The sequence below is a fragment of the Argiope bruennichi genome, chromosome 3 (assembly GCF_947563725.1).
Source record: "Argiope bruennichi chromosome 3, qqArgBrue1.1, whole genome shotgun sequence".
In the NCBI taxonomy this organism is placed as follows: Eukaryota; Metazoa; Arthropoda; class Arachnida; order Araneae; family Araneidae; genus Argiope; species Argiope bruennichi.
This window is the reverse complement of record NC_079153.1, coordinates 60,570,963-60,587,636: the sequence shown is the minus strand read 5'-3', so window position 1 is coordinate 60,587,636 and position 16,674 is coordinate 60,570,963. Positions and strand designations below refer to the sequence as shown.

General features: G+C 31.3%; 1 protein-coding gene across 2 annotated transcripts in view; it reads right to left on the bottom strand.

Moving 5' to 3' along the window:
- Nucleotides 1-16,674, bottom strand: part of LOC129963779 (long-chain-fatty-acid--CoA ligase 1-like) — a 47,591-nt gene that overhangs the window by 3,614 nt on the left and 27,303 nt on the right. The window contains exons 12-19 of one of the 2 annotated variants that reach the window (XM_056078333.1): nt 16,338-16,399; nt 12,913-13,042; nt 12,425-12,497; nt 10,996-11,084; nt 8,855-8,971; nt 6,608-6,751; nt 3,442-3,543; nt 2,630-2,748 (exon numbers count right to left, since the gene is read on the bottom strand). In XM_056078333.1, coding sequence (XP_055934308.1) covers nt 2,725-2,748; nt 3,442-3,543; nt 6,608-6,751; nt 8,855-8,971; nt 10,996-11,084; nt 12,425-12,497; nt 12,913-13,042; nt 16,338-16,399 — 741 coding nt within the window. In that variant the 3' untranslated portion in view covers nt 2,630-2,724. Of the gene's footprint in view, nt 1-2,629; nt 2,749-3,441; nt 3,544-6,607; nt 6,752-8,854; nt 8,972-10,995; nt 11,085-12,424; nt 12,498-12,912; nt 13,043-16,337; nt 16,400-16,674 lie in introns of those variants that run through there. The other variant, XM_056078332.1, reaches the window with a different exon arrangement.

Genomic DNA, 16,674 nt, shown 5'->3' with positions numbered 1-16,674 from the left:
TAATGATTTTGTTAACTGGTAATGAGAAAAAAATCTTATATACTTCAAAATTTAATGACTTATCTCTGTGTTTTATGTGGCCCTTCAAATTGCTCATAATATTTAATTCACCAATTCCAGAGAAGATAGATGATTGCTGAAGTAAGCAATGAAAGAGGCAAATATGTTACCAACGAAACTATTCTTTTTTATTGCCTGGATAGACGATATATGGTCAGAAAGTAAAAGTGCACATTACAATAGATTTCATTCCAAAACGTACCGCAAGCGTATACAAATTATTAAGCTTATTAAGAAATATGCTAATCTAGAAGCAAAGTAATCGACTGTCTTGACTTCTCCAACTCTTTTTCGAAAAAGAATAACTGACGTAATTCAAAAAGGTCTGGATGGAGCTAAGTTACAGCAAAGCCAAATGCAACTGTTATATGAAAAACGACTCGATAACATTTCATAATCGTTAAGAAATATTAATGGTAACAGCAGAAAGTGCACTTGGGAATATTCAGTATTTATCATAATCATAAAGATGATAAAACACTGTGTTGTTATTTTATCTTTTTGGATACAGGCTGAAAAACATATTTCTCCTCCTTCCCATGGTATTAATCTTTTGAAAATAATGAATTCTCATGCAGGTAGTTTTATTTCCTTATTATGATGAAACATTACTTGCTTTATAACTGACTTAATTGCTAATCAAGAACGTAGAATGAATAAATCCAAGGGTGGTCAAAAGGAACTATATTGGTCTTTCCTCTCAATAAGCTGAAGAGAGAAAACAACCATATTGTCCGTCGCTTCATATAGAGAAATCCTCCTTATGGAAGTTTAATAGCACAATTTGTCTTAGCCGAGTTTGTAACTTTATTTACGATTGTGATTGCAGTTGTTATTAGTTCTAAACATAAATAATTGAAAGAAAGAAGAAACAAAATTGCGATGCAGAGTAAGTCTTCTTTTCTTTAAAAAAGAATATATATATATATATATATGTAACATATTTTTGGTTTAAGTAGAATGCAGGTTGGAAGCAGTGAAGAGACTTTGTATTTTTAATTTCGTTTTAATATCCATTTCGGGAAAGCATAATTATTAACAAAAAGACGCAGTGAGGCACAAACACAGAAATAAAAAAAGGACGAACAAATGATCACTAGTCTTATATAACATAGGATTTCTGGCCAGGCGCCAATTCAATACACGTGATGACCTTTGACGCCTTTTCAAGGGCAACCGAAGATATCACTTTCTCTTGATACGTAATAACAGAACATATGCGTGTGTCTGTGTTAGCGTGTTTATGTGCCTGTGTATTGGCGTTTTATAGGCCAGACCATTTGACTTACAGTTACCAAATTTGACATATATAAACTTAACTGGCTAAGAATGTCATCTTAAAGCGATTTCTTTTTGAAATTTTAATTAGTATTTTAATTTATTAAATTTAAGCGAGATTTTGGCGTTCTTAAGCGATATTCCATAAATGTTTTAAGATTTGTAAAATCCAATAAATTATGTTTTTTTTTATACCAATGGAGTTGTTGAAGTTTGTTTTTAATTTTTGTCTAGATTTAATTAACTGTTAAAGATGTTATTAAACATATTACAATGCCTCAGAAATGAGTAACTCTACATTCTCCCATCATCTTTTTTTACGTAAACACTACGATTCAGCAAGCATATTACTGGATTAGCTGAAGTTTAATCATTTCTCGGTTGAAAGTAAACTTCGGATTTTACATAAAATCACTGAAAATTAGTCATGTATATACCCATATAAAAATAACAGTATGAAGTTAAAATATCATAAATTACATGATTATCAAAATTTGAAATTCAAAAATATTTTTTAAAGAAATCGTACGGATTCAGTTGCCAGCAAAAGATTCAACTGATATTTTAAGTGATAAATCTTTCCAGCGACATAGTTGGTCGCCAAGGGCGGATAATTTTAAATAATTCTCAAAATTTAAAAGAGTCACTCAGCCTATTTGCTGATCTGATTCCATGAATTTTTATTTTGTATGAACGGTCGGCCCTCTAGATATAGCATCAATACTCATTTTCTCCTTTAACTGGAGTTTTAAAAGAAATCTTAAATATGTCACTTCATTGTATATTCTCTGTGGGAGAAAACCATGATAGAATCCTCATTCCCAATCACATTATCGATTTCACAATATTTAGTTTACATGAAGGCACTTGATTTCTAAATACGCCATCAATGCTTCGCTATTTATTTCTGAGCTTCATCACAAAATAAATATTGTTGCAAATCTGTAATTTTGCTACCCGGAACGAATAGTATCATCGTGGGAAAAACCGTTGTAAGATCTGTCCTGTGCGTGCTGAGCGGGTGCCGCGTCAATAACCTCAGAGCTTGGCGGCTTGGCGATAAATTTGGCGACAAAATGGATCATATTGGAAAGTTCGAGAAGTTTCATGATCCTTCCAGTAGGAACCAAGATACACTCAGATACGCCCTGATTGGTCTGGAAGATTCTAGTCCCGCCTCCCGGAATTATAAAAGACAAGCATTGGACTTTCTGCGAAGATGATCACGGCAAATATTGAAAGCAAGGTTCTCGAAAAGATTTTCATTTACCGGAGATTAAGCACCAACCCTAGAGGCTAGGCGCTCCGTTAAACATATCATTGGAGCTGCAGGGAAGTCGTGTGTGAGAGTAGTTGGAGTCACCGACAAGTAAAGATTTTGGAGGATTAGACAGCCAGGAAGCTGCTGAGCTAGCGATTACATTCGTTGTGTCATTACGATTGATTGGCGGTATTTGTAGAAACATTTTGTAACAATATTATCAGAGAAATAAATGGATCAAATGAGAAATAAACAGAAACAAATTTTTCTCAACAAATCAACCGATTTTTTTCAATATGCCACTATGCAAGAATTGTTAACTAATCAATATAATTTCTCCGTGTTCACTTATATTAGAAGCCTATTAAAATTAGAATTTTATATTTTATGTAACTTACTCTTAATGGTTTTCTCAAAAAAATATTTGTAATTCCATATTTTTATAGACATATAGCACATTTTTTTATCAAAAAACTTATGTCTTTCTCTTTATTGTGGTCATATTATTATATTCATCAGGTAAATCCATACTGAAATAGAAAAGACTAAGCGTCTTCTTTTCTCAGAAAACAAACTATATAATCAAAAAAAATTTTAATTGAAATTTACACTTTTTTTTATAAAAGCATGTTTGCTCTAGCATAGCATACCAATAAAATTTATTACGAAAGAACTGTTAGTATTCGTTAATTAACAAAGTGATCAAAATTAAAAATATATATGTATAATTTTGAGCTTCACTCCTAATTAACTACCAAAATTGTGACAATAAGAAATAGTTCAGAGAAAATATACCAATCAAAAACAAAACTTTGTAAAAAGCTAAATTACATTGGACTTACGGGATGGTTGCAAATTTCATTCCATGTATCGCATTTTAAATTTTCTTTGCACCACGGCATTACTATTTCTTTATCAGGGATGACGATGGCGACCAAAAAGCTCTGAAAATACTCAATAAATCATTTCTATGCTTTTTACATTTCAAACATTTAATACATACTTCAGATTTTGTAATTTTTTTAAGTTAGTATGCACAACAAATAATGTGTCAATTATTATCGTCACTTAATGGAATTGAAGAATTTTTAATTAATTCAGAAATTAAACAAATGTTCATCACTCAGACCGATCGAGATGCACCAAACTAAATTTGAAAATCAAGGATTTATTCCACAATTTATCTGAAAACACCGTTACTAGAAAGATAAAAATAGCACTTGTATTTGCATAGACAAAACAAAAGTTTACCTTTAATTTTTTATATATGAATTTAAATATATTTCTAAATACATTCAAAGGCAAATAATTTGATTCATTAAAAAAAATTCCCATGTATAGGAAACTAGCTGGAATTCAAAGTGAATGCAAACCTTAAATTTTATCCCTGATAACAAAATTTAATCATAACGTTATTAAAAATTGCTCTCTTTATCTCTGATATGCTTTAGAAAATTTTCACAATTACTATAATTTAATCAGAGAAATAGAATGCAGGATCATTTCTTCTAAGAATTTAAAAATATTGTTACTAGGGGTTGCAATACCGGACCAAAATTTCAATACCGGTATTCGATATTTTTTAAATCTTGATACCGGTTTTAATACCGGTATTAGAAATTTTAGAAAAAGAAAGTAAACACAGGTGTTTCTTTGTTTTATTTGCCAGTTTTGTTAGAGAGTGTAAATATCACAAAAAATAATTTGTAACTTATAAATTATAACAGTATATAATCACAAAAAAGTAAAGAAACATCTTATTTATTTAAATCACAAAAAAAGTGTAAGTATCACTATTCAGTCTGTGGTTTTATTACAAATGTTTGAAATGAATCTTAAAAAACATAATGCATCAATTGTACTGTCATTAAGCCTGAAAAGTAATTTTGTGTAAAAATGACCAGCTGTTGAAAACGCTCTTTCGGCATCTACGTTAGTTGGTGGTACTGTTAGTAATGCTCGATATACTTTTTCCAAGTATTTACCTCTAAATCCCACATCTTCAAATAAATCGATTTCTCGTCGGATGGTTTTGGATATAGGTGATTTCTGTATTGTATTTTGGTTCGTTGAAATTTTCTTATTTATCGCTAATTCTAATTTTTGTTCAAGAGAAAATTCCTTTTCACTATCGACATTAGTGCTATCATAATCTTCGATAACTGAACCGAATTCTTTTGAATGTGGATAGGTTTGTGGGTAAAAAATTTTAAGAAAATTTACTCTGAACTTAATCAGATTTGAATTGGTTATTTTCTTTTCTTTTTCATTTTCATTTTTAAAATCATTATAATTATCTAAATACCATAAGACATTTTCAATTTCGGTATGCCTTTCTTCTGTGCGATTTTTCAATGTAATATATAATTCTTCAGATAGTGATGTGCGCTGTTCTTTCAGTGACTGCACCATGAAATTTATTGTTGCATTAGCTGTTAATAAATTAGAATCTCTCCTACATAATGCCTCAATAGTCAGTTTTATTGGAAGTAGAGCTGATATAGTTCTGGATATTAAGTCGAATTCACTATCTGAAAAAATAATTTACAGGTTTAAGTCGATTATTGCTTTTTGGATTGGATTTCTCAGTTTCAAAAATCGTTCCATCATTAGGAGTAAACTGTTCCAACGTGTTTTAGAATCTAATATTAACATATATTTTGTTTTATTTTCAGTTAGTATATATTTTAGCAATATATCCTTTTTATAGGGGAACGTTTAAATATCTTAACAATTTTTCAAACTTTATAAATTATAGGAAGTAATTCTTGATAGGTTAATATTTCATCCTCATTAGCAATATCTTCTTCAACAATTACATTGTCAATATCACTCTCACTCTTACTCTTTTTAAAGTTGGAGTCCGAAGTTTCTATATCCACAATATTTGGATTCTTCTGTTCTTTTTTTTTTTTTTTTTTTTGGTATAATACATCTATTACTCCTAATTGAATTCCATGCGCATAGCACAACTGTTGATTTTCGCCAATCAACTTTCCAATTTTTTCATAATTGTTTCTCCATCAGCCGTTATGGATACAATATTTTCTTTCAGGGATAATCCACGTTTCGCTAATTTATATTTAAGCAATTAATTTAGCCATTAATTAGCTAATTAATTTCGCCAGTTAGGGAGACATAAAAACAAAAACCTATACTATTTTGCTATTTTCGCGATACCTGAACATATAGTGAAGACAATTTTAAAAATTTCTAGTAAATACCGAAAAACCGGTATTTAAACTTGTGAATACCGGTATTACAAAATTGTACAAATGGCTCAAAATACCGGTATTCGGTATCCCGGTATACCGGTATTGCAATCCCTAATTGTTACGAATCTGTAATGCTTCTTCTCAGCATAGTTGGTTCCATCATCAGAAAGGCCGTTTTACAGTCATCTGTATTGGACGGAGTCCGGGTGTCGCGTCGGAGATCCCAGAGCTTGGCGAACATTTGGCGACTTGGCGACGAATTTGGCTACTTTGCCACCTAAATAGATTATACCCGAAACATCGAGAATTTTCCCGATCCGTCCATTAGGAACCGAGATACGCCTCCAACGTTCCTGATTGGTTGAGAGGCTTCTAGCCCCGCCTCCTGATACCTATAAAAGGAGGCAGTCTGCAGCTGCCAGAGTAGTCGGGATCGACGGTGAAGAACGAGTCTTCCAGAGATTAGCAGAGCAGCGACGGAGTCAAGCTAGTGTTGAACAAAGCTGTGCTCTACTATCTGCAGTAGAGTCTTGTTGTGTGCACGTCTCGGCTGAAAATAATTGTCTGCTCTGTGCTGTATATAGTTGTCGTCTTTGTGCTGTCCTGTGTGTCTTCGTGTAAATAAACGTCGTTGTTTTTTTTTTTTTTACTGCCGCCTGCTGATTGAGCGTTCTCCACACCATATAACTTCCACTATCCAAACGAACCCGGAAATTTCGTAACAATATGTATTTATTATTTCAATAATTTAGGTTTAAAAATATTTTATCAGTTTTAAGAACCAAAAGTATACCTTTAGGCTCTCTCCATGCACATAAACCTGCGAGACGAACTGGCTAAGGGAATAAATACTTTCGATCTTTTCGGGAGCGACATATAATCCTTGGGCAAGCTTCAAAATATTCTTTTTTCTGTCAATTATTTTCAGTGTACCATTCTAGTAAAAGAAAAATTAAATTATATTTATCAAAATAAAATTTGTTATATATTAAATGAGAAAACACAATTTTTCCTAATCTATGCTTCAACAAAGGTATTCATAATAACATATATAAATCTACATGCGAAACCTATCACATTGTTACTACACATACAAAGTAGAAGTATAGTAGGTTATATTTGAATATGGTGGGTTATTTTGAAAAAAAATCAAAAAAATAATTGCAGTAATTTTTTATTCTTAAATAGATAATTTTAAGAAAAATCATTACAAGCACAAAAGGTAATTGTACATTTTAAGCAAAGAAAATGAAAATTCTAATACGCAGTTTGTAATTTAAAGAATATATATATGCAAGAATAAAATGTACTTAAAATAGTAATTTCCGTACAAAAAAAAGACTCTTAATAATATAAATGAAAGCGAAACAAATATGAATAATCTATATTTAGGTTAGTTAATCATTTAAATCTATTTGCGTATTTTAACTTATTACTTACTAGCCGCCTTTGGCAACCAGCCGGTTCGCCAATCTTAATGCTAGTTAAAAATTTTAATAATTAAATATTTTATGTAGTTCCTACTTTAATAGCTTCTTCATCAAAATATTTTAAAACTTCAAATTTTGATAGTCATATAATTCACTCATAATATTATAAAGGTCTTCAGTCGTAACGTAATATGTATCTCTCTATTTTCTTTGTTAGCTCCCGTAGAATTTATGCTTTAAATTAAAGTGGAAATGATTACTCTGCAATTAATATAATACAAAGCATACAACTAACCTAAAAATAATTTAAATCAGGTCCGCATCCGTTTAAAATGGTTGTCAACAATCAGAACACAATGCTAATGCGTGAATTTTTCTACGCCAGTTGGGGTAACGCTATGGCAGATTAGAAATTTTTTAATTTTCTTTATTTTGTTTTATTTTAATTCAGAAGTACTTCAGAATGAATCTGAAAGATCGATTAATTAGCAATGTTTAATTTTATATGCTTCAAACATTAAAAATAAACAGAATCGTTTGGAATAATCGGTCGAAAAATCTTAAGCCTAACCTTATTAGCGTGGGAAAATTACTTATTTTAATTAATACTTAAAAATTAATGAAACATTCGCCACTTCGTATAGCCTATGTTTGATCTATTTTCTAAACCAATGACTTAAAAAAAACTATCAAATTTCACACATTTTATTCAGAAATTTCATCTGAAAATAACAGGCTTCGGTACTGAGGACAATTATTTTTGTTTTAAATGGCAATTTATAGTAGAAGAAAACAGAAATAATAACTCTTTCGCTTCGAAAATGTAGGATGTTAATCATACAAAATAAAAGGTAATTAATATTAATCATTTCTAAAGAAACAATAAATAAAATTCAATAAATTGAGAATTTTAATTTTTTTGTTATTTTGAACGATAGTTTTACAAAACGGTAATCAAACTCTGCTATAATTTTTGCAAGCGACAATATTGTTTATGTGTGTATAAAACAGAGAAGCTTGAAATCATTTCACTCCGCTCTTGAGCGAAATCATTCTCCATGCTTCCAATTCCTTTTTTAAATGAAAAATCATATCAAAATGTCTTATTCTAACATACGTTAAGCTGGGCCGCGGTGGCCTGGTGGTAAGGTCTCGACTTGTGAGCCGTTGGGTACAGGTTCGAGACCCGATTCTACCTAAGAACCGTCGTGTAAGGTGGTCTGCTGCACTTTAAATCCGTCATGCCAAACGTCCTCCCGCTGGTGTGGTGGGGCGTGGAGAGGGGCTGCCAGCTCAGGTGTGCCCTCGCCATATGACCGCGGTTCAAAATTACGAGGTCTGTCCCAAAATAGCCCTAGTGTTGCTTTACAACGGAACGTTAATAAAACTAAACTAAAAATATACATTAAATACACATGGTGAATAATTTATTGAAACGATGCATTTTTGTTTTTTTAATTTACAGAGTTTCTAGTATCAAATCTTCATCTTATATTAAATTATTAGTGACAAGAATTCAAATATCTAATTTCTCCATCATGCATGCATCAATCATACTTTCACAATGCATCAAAACCTTTCGAAAGTAACACTTAAAATCAGAAGCTTACAGGTAACCACATTCCAATGTCTCCCACGTGTAGCCAGCCATCCTTATCCACAGCTTCCGCAGTTTTCTCTGGATCCTTTAAATAACCTTTAAACACGCAAGGACCTTTGACACACACCTAAATAAAATAAGTGAATAAATACATTTTTCCATTTATTTCCATTCTATACAAGTTTCCATTCTATAGAAAAAAAAAGTTTGCAAAGAAAATTTCCGTTTTAAAAATAATTTTTCTTCAGCGATCCAGGCTCATTAGTAAACTTAAGGACTTTTTAAAAATGTTAAAAAAAATTAGTGCGGTAAAAAATTATGGATGGATATAATTATCTATAAATGAAAAAAATTAACTCCACTATATTGAGGCATCAATAAAAATAATCAATGAAGGGATTTCTATTACTAAGATTTACTTAAGAAAGTAAAGATGTTATTTAAAATATAAAAAAATAATACAAGTATTAAAAAAATATAGAATTATAAGATTGTTACTATTAGTAGAATGGCAAAGTGAAACATGCATAAATTACAAAGTTCATTATTTAATTCTGCTTAATCACACAATCCCACTAATATCTATATTAAATGCTCAAGTGCCTTTGTGCAGCTATGTCATCGCAGCAAGTTTCCTCGAAACAATCTCGCATTATCCTTCATAAAGCAGTAGTTATCTCACCCCCCCCCCACCCCCAGCATGAAAATGATGGCTCTAGCGCAAAGCCATGAATGTCATGCGTGCTCACAAAAGATGAAATGATTCCAATTATATATTTTTCGCATGTTTAAAATGCAGCTATTTTTTTTTAATCTTGAGATCGAATTCTTTAGCGATTATTCTACTTTTTCTTTGTATGCTTGTAAATAAAAAAGTATAAGGCTTATAAAAGTAAAGTCAACCATCTAACTCTCCGACCCGCCACGAAGGCACACGGATTTAAACCATAAAACTGAATGACAGGACCGCCACAATAACAACATTGGCGAGAACTGTGGTGAGTCCTAAGGGCCGTCACCGGCCACGGTACAACCCTCCCAGAAGGAAGTACGTCCAGTCATCGATGGGAGGAGTCATATCCCCCACCCATTAGTGTACCCTCCAGGGTGGCGAGATCCAACCACCATGTCGGAAGCATCTCATCCTCATTTCGAGGTGCCCCCCGGGGGTCCTTATAAAAGTAAAAATTTTCTTTCTATTCCTCACAAATAAATTATTTCAAAATAAATTTCATAGAAAATTTTTATTTGTACAACAGCCGGATTTGGAAGCAAAATGAAATGATTAGTTAATGTGGAATTTGTATTTTCCAGTAACCAAGCTTAAACTCACTTAGTGTAATTGTGCTTCTTTACAAACTTAATAATAATGTGTGTGTGTGTGTGTGTGTGTGTGTGTGTGTGTGTGTGCGTGTGTGTGTGCGTGTGCGTGTGTGTGTGATTTTATTGTAAGATAATTGCTAATATCTATTTAATATGAAAAGGGGAAGAAATGATTAATTAAAGCTAAATCCTTCAATTTCATAATGCTGAATCCATAGCTTCTTTCACTTTAAAAAATGAAAAGATATTTTTTTTTCTGTTGCAGTATATATCTTTAATAGTTTCTACTAAGCTTTAAAAATGTCATTGAAGCTCACATTTGTTATCAAGAAACTCTATATGAAGTTTTTATTTTATATATTTATAAATTGAAAATTACATACTATTGATGCGATTTTTATAAATTTTATTAAATAGATGCGTATAAAAAGGATTGATGAATGATTTAAATTGCAGATATTTTTAATTAAAAATGTTAACAAAAATAAATATAAAAGTGTTTCAATAAATATTTGCACAGTAATACATGTTTAAAGTATTTCAAATATTACCTTTATTCTGCTGCAAAGTCCATAAATATCTTAAAGGCTTTTACAACAATTAATTTTGATAAATATTAGAAACAAATTTCCATTTTGAATTTAGCATCATTTCATTGGAAACATGTGAAATATAGCTAAAATATACAGTTGAAAATTCTCAAATAATAATTCTGAAAGAGTAATGGCAGTTGTAACAGAAAAATGTATTAACATGAAAGATATATGCTCTTCTGAGATGTGATTATGAAACATAACAGGAAAGAATAGAAATTTCAGCATATTATACCTCGCCTTTCGAGTTCCTCGAAAAGAAGTCCATATCAGGAACATCTACAAGTTTAATCATACAACATGGAATAGGTGCGCCTGCGCAACCTAAAAACATATTGCGGCATGCTTAGTTCCAAATACTTTTTAAGTAAATTGTTATAAATAAAAGTTCAGTTGCAAATAAAATCCAAAACAATTCAGTGAGTTAACATTAGTTCAAAAGAAATAAATATAACATAAATAAAGATTCAAGTTAACGGAAAATATCATCACGTTAAAATAACTTTGATGCAAAATGGAAATGAATGCAATTACAAAGCCATAGTCGAAATATGTATATTACATAATTTGATACTGTTTGCATCCATTTTCGAATATAAAAAAATGTGTTAGCTGAAAGGGATTATGAAATTGTATCTTAAAGAAAGTATATTTGATACTCATTTTGTCATATCCATGTGCAAGAAAATATTAAACAAGTGATACCACCGCATACCTAACGTATGGGCCCATGACAGGTACTTTAGGAATTTAACCATAAATATCACGATGGACAAATTATTAACAATCTTTTATCATTTGACATGATATCATTTATTTCATTCACATTATTTTCATTAATGAATTTATTGAAAACAGGAAATAATGATGGCACTGAAATGTTGAAATCAGACATCTCATAATTCGTATAATAACATTCTGAAATTAGTATCCAGTAGTATGTTCATAGCTCATTCGCTCACTAACATTTCTTCTGACAAACTGATATGACGTCAAAACATATACAAGATATTATACAGCTAATATTGGTTTATATATCGCTAAGTATATTTATGATCTACGATATATCGGTTATTATTAATCTGAAAGTATACAACAAAAAGCAGTTTAATTTTTTTTTCATAGCAAACAACAGGGTTAATTTTTCTGTTGTTACTTTAATTCTGTTCTGTTTATTTTATTTATCCAAAGACGAATAAACAATTTGTAACAATCGATATAAATATCACCATGGTCCTATTTCAAAATAGTTTTAAAACTCTGTAAAGATATCGACAGTACTGTGTCCTAGATTTTACCACATTATTTTTCGAAGACAGATAGCATGCATGTAGTGATATGTTCATTCACCTCATATTGCTGGATCAGCAAATTCAGCATGAATTTATTTGAGAAAATGGTTTGATTTTATCCAATGCATTCTCATGAAACACAAGAATTTATGATATTTATGACAAATGCGTCAATGTCAATCGCACCGTACTATTTTTTTTTTTTTTTACAAAGAATCAAGGATATATTAGGACTATTTTGTTTAGGTCGTTAGAAAATATTTTTTATAATATTCTGTTATGTCCAAAAAGCACTTAAAACTTTTAATAACCTTTGAGGATCTTGAGAAATATATTGAATTCTTTTGACAATTTGCTAATTTTTATATTTACCATCGTAAGTGGAATCTAGTAAAATTCCGGTGCATGGACCAGCACATTCAGTTTGCCCGTATAACTCTAAAACCTGGAAATAAATTTGATTAAATTATCTGGTGATAGAAGAAATTGAATATTTCTAAATAATTTGGATATGTATCAATTAAAACTTAATTTAAAATTAGAAACATATGCGAAAAAAATGTTGAAACATTGCCTCCTTTATATAAAATTATTCGAGTTCGCGATGAAAGATGATCAATTTTTTTTCTAAAATAATGCGTATAAAAGCACATAATCTCATTCAAGGAAAAGCTTTGATTTTACTGTTCGTTCATCTGATTCTGCAATTTATACATATCAGCTTTACAATCGAGAAAAGCATCATAAGTTAGGTATATTCAGTCGATCATTCAATTTAGCTTTTAATATTTTGAAACATAATTATGATCCTACATAATTCAAAATATGCAGAAATATAAAAGAAAAAAGAAACATTTTACCTTGCAGCCTACAAATTTTATGTAGAATTCAACAACGTTGCTATAAATTGGAGCTGCACCGGTTATAATGAGGCGAAGATTCTCTCCGAGGTTATCAAGAAAAGGCTTGTAAACAGATCTTTCTTCGTCTCTGATGACAAAATATTGAATATCAAATTGAAAAAATTGAATATGAAATCAGTTTGAATCTTTGCAGATACAAGAAAACGCTTGTATCTCAAATAGTTTGATTTCTTAAATGTTTTATGAAATTTACTTGGTTCGAATCACTTATAAATAAAGCATATTATTTAAAGATTAGTTTCTATTTTTATATCTACATCCATTACCTTTTGGTTTTCTTACAATAAATTATATTACAAAAATCAGATTCTACGCGGCCGATAGAAGAATTTTAACCAAGACCGACCAAGACCCAGCAAAGAAAATGTGATTTCACGAGAAATACGCATTGCTACGAGTTAAGAAATTAATTGTGTTTATCCTTAGGAAAGAAATATGCAACTGTAGAAGAAGGCGTTGTACTATAGGACAAACACCATTCTTATGTCATATGTGTATGAGAGAACAACCCGCATTTTGTAGCTTTCGCATAACAACACCTAGAGAACAATATGGGAAGCTTGGTATTTTATTCATATGCTTCAAAACTAAAAACCATGCTATGGTAAATAAATATTTTATTTTCGTCATCTTGATTTTTGTATTTGTATTGCCAATATTTATACTCAATTTAAAAACATGAATTATATCTTTAAAATGTTCTACTTAGAAAAGGCAGTTCTACTGTGCAATTAATCTAATGCTACTTTTTTTTTTCATGAAGATATCCTGCTGTACTTTATACCAAATAATATGCTGTACTTCTACAGGAAGTCCCGAAATAGGCAAACGATTTCCAAAAATGCATAACGGAAAACGGTTATGATTTTCAAAAAATTCTTACATCAAATTTATGTGATAGGATTATGTGATAGTTTTGGGTTTTAGTTCAAAAAAATAGTCGACAGATGGCGCTGCAGTTCCCTTTTATATCTTTTCCCACATCCATACCACCAAAATACACAACCTCAGAAGATGTTATTGTTTTGACTTTAAAATGAATATTATATTTGTGTCACACTTGGTAAGTGTGACACAATTAAACTATCAATTATCATCTGTATCAAATAGTCAATCACAAATCAATCGTCTAGATCAAACGGACGACTCTTTTAAACAGCAGTAAATGGACTCTCATACTTTCATTCATTATTAGTGCGATTCACCTAGCCTGATGTGGGGCCGCGGTGGCCTGGTGGTAAGGTCTCGGCTTGTGAGCCGTAGGTTTCAGGTTTGTGACCCGATTCCACCGAATAACCGTCGTGTAAAGGGGGTCTGTTGCACGTTAAATCAGTCAGACCAAACGTCCTCCCGTTGGTGTGGTGCGGTATGGAGAGGGTGTGCCACCTCAGGTGTCGTCCTCGTCATCTGAACGTGGTTCTAAATTACGAGGTCCGTCCCAAAATAGCCCTAGTGTTGCTTCACAACGGGACGTTAATATAACTAAACTAAACTAATCACCTAGCCTGATAATCGCACAAATGTACATTACGAATTCAAAGGTTAACCCGCTTGAAAACAACATATTATATAAATTTATTCTCAGTTTGTAATACTCTGCGCCGGATATCGAATTACATTTTTATGTTAATATGCCCATTAACATGAGCATACTTACTAACATATGAAATAATAAATTAATTTAAAATGAAATAAATAAATAAACATTTAAAATTTGAATACTTCAATGCATTTTAATACTCCTCTAGTATATATGAAGATAGCATTATTAAGTTGATGAACAAAATATTATTCAATAAATTTTTATTAAAAGCATTTAAGCTGTTTTGTTATAAAGTCGTTTAAATATTATGTATTTATAAATGCAATAAACTTAAAAAAAATATATTAAATGTTCTTCATTCACAAAATAGAATGAATTTTTCTGATACGTATAGAAGGCACCGTATTAATTATATTTTTAGATCCACAGCAGATTTCCTAAGTGAGAAATAATAAAAACTAGCATCACAGATATTATTAAGTCAACGTGCATTCAATTACTAAATGGTATGAGCAGTTGAATCTGTCAAATGATTATGATATCTCTTGAAATAAATCTGTTATCAATAATTCTTATTTTTTCAGAAAACAATTTTTTGTAAACTTATTAGTGGGTATTTTTAACTTGAGAGAAAATAAAACAAATCAGCAAAATCATCAAATTTTTACAGTGAGGCCATAAAATAACTTTCCCTGTATGAAGACATCTATATTTAAAACGAATGAATAAATTAAAACCACATTTCAAATACAGACTGTGGAAGACATGGGAAGATGAATTCCGGGAAAAAAAACGTAGTACCAAAAGTTGCTGATAGGGGAAATATTGGTGCTGCTGTTACAAACGAAAGAGGAAATTTGCAAATCGATATAGATTATGCAAAATTCCTAATGCCTGTGTGACAACAGCGCCATGCATTTCTTGTAAAAAGGGAAGAGCAAACGACCTGTCAGGAGTTCGTTCTTGACTGTTGATATATGCTTAATATGGGCCTTACCTTACCTCAGCGTGCTTTACTGCAAAGGTGTTCTACCGTGTGGTGCTGTTTCAAGGTCAATTTCATAATTGAACTGTACTGTTTCGAGAATCTCACTCAAACAGGTACAATTACCTACACCATTAATGGTGAAAAATATGGACAAATGCTGCAAACTTTTGTTATTTCGCAATTGCAGCAAAAAAATGCTCGGACTCAATCATTTTTATGCAAGAAAGGAGCAAGGTCACATATTCATCGTTCAGTACAGAGCCTTTTACCACAGCATTTCGGTACTGAGATAGTTAACAGTCAATATTTTCCGACGGAATGGTCGCCCTTTTCCCGGACATCACTCCGTGTGACTTTTGATTGAGTGTCCTGAAATCCCTAGTGTACGCTGCTGACGTTCCAAACCTGCATGTCTTGAAATAGAACATAAAACGGACTGTTACGATTATCTAAATTGACAGTTTACACGCAGCAGTAGAAAACGTCATGCACCGTATGCAGCATGCTGTACACAGGAAAGATAAACATATTGAAAATGTTTCAAGACGTTCAGGGGAACCTAATGTTGATGAATAAAAGATTATTTTCTGTGAGTTTCGTCAATTCATTCAAAACTGTACTCCCACGGCGCCAGCATTTCCCCTATCGGTAACTCTTGGTACTATTCTTTCTGCTGAATTCATCCCCCCATGCCTTCCCCAGTCTGTACATGAAATATTCATTTCGTTGATTCGTTTTATCCGTAAATGCCACCAAACAAGGAAAGTTATTTTATGGCCACCCTGTATTTTGAAAAGGAATGCTCGAAAAATGTCATAACTAATAACTTACTCCAATAAGAAATTTTCATCATGTACCCTTATGTTTAATTTGCTTTGAAGTAAACATTGGGCCTAAAAGAAAAAATTGTCATTTCAAAAACATATTCTCTTAGTAGTAAAAATAAAATAAATTTATTTAAAGGATAAATTTTGAATCAAATTACAATTTCGTGATACAGAAAGTGCCAAAAAATTACGAAATTTTTATCACGGCTGAGCAAAATGAAAATGAATGCTCTCATGGAAAATTTGTGACATTATTTAAAATGATTTTTGAATTTTTTAACACATTTATAGTTTCCATGTTTCTATGCTTGATAAGGATAAAGCATTGATAAGTAAAGTAT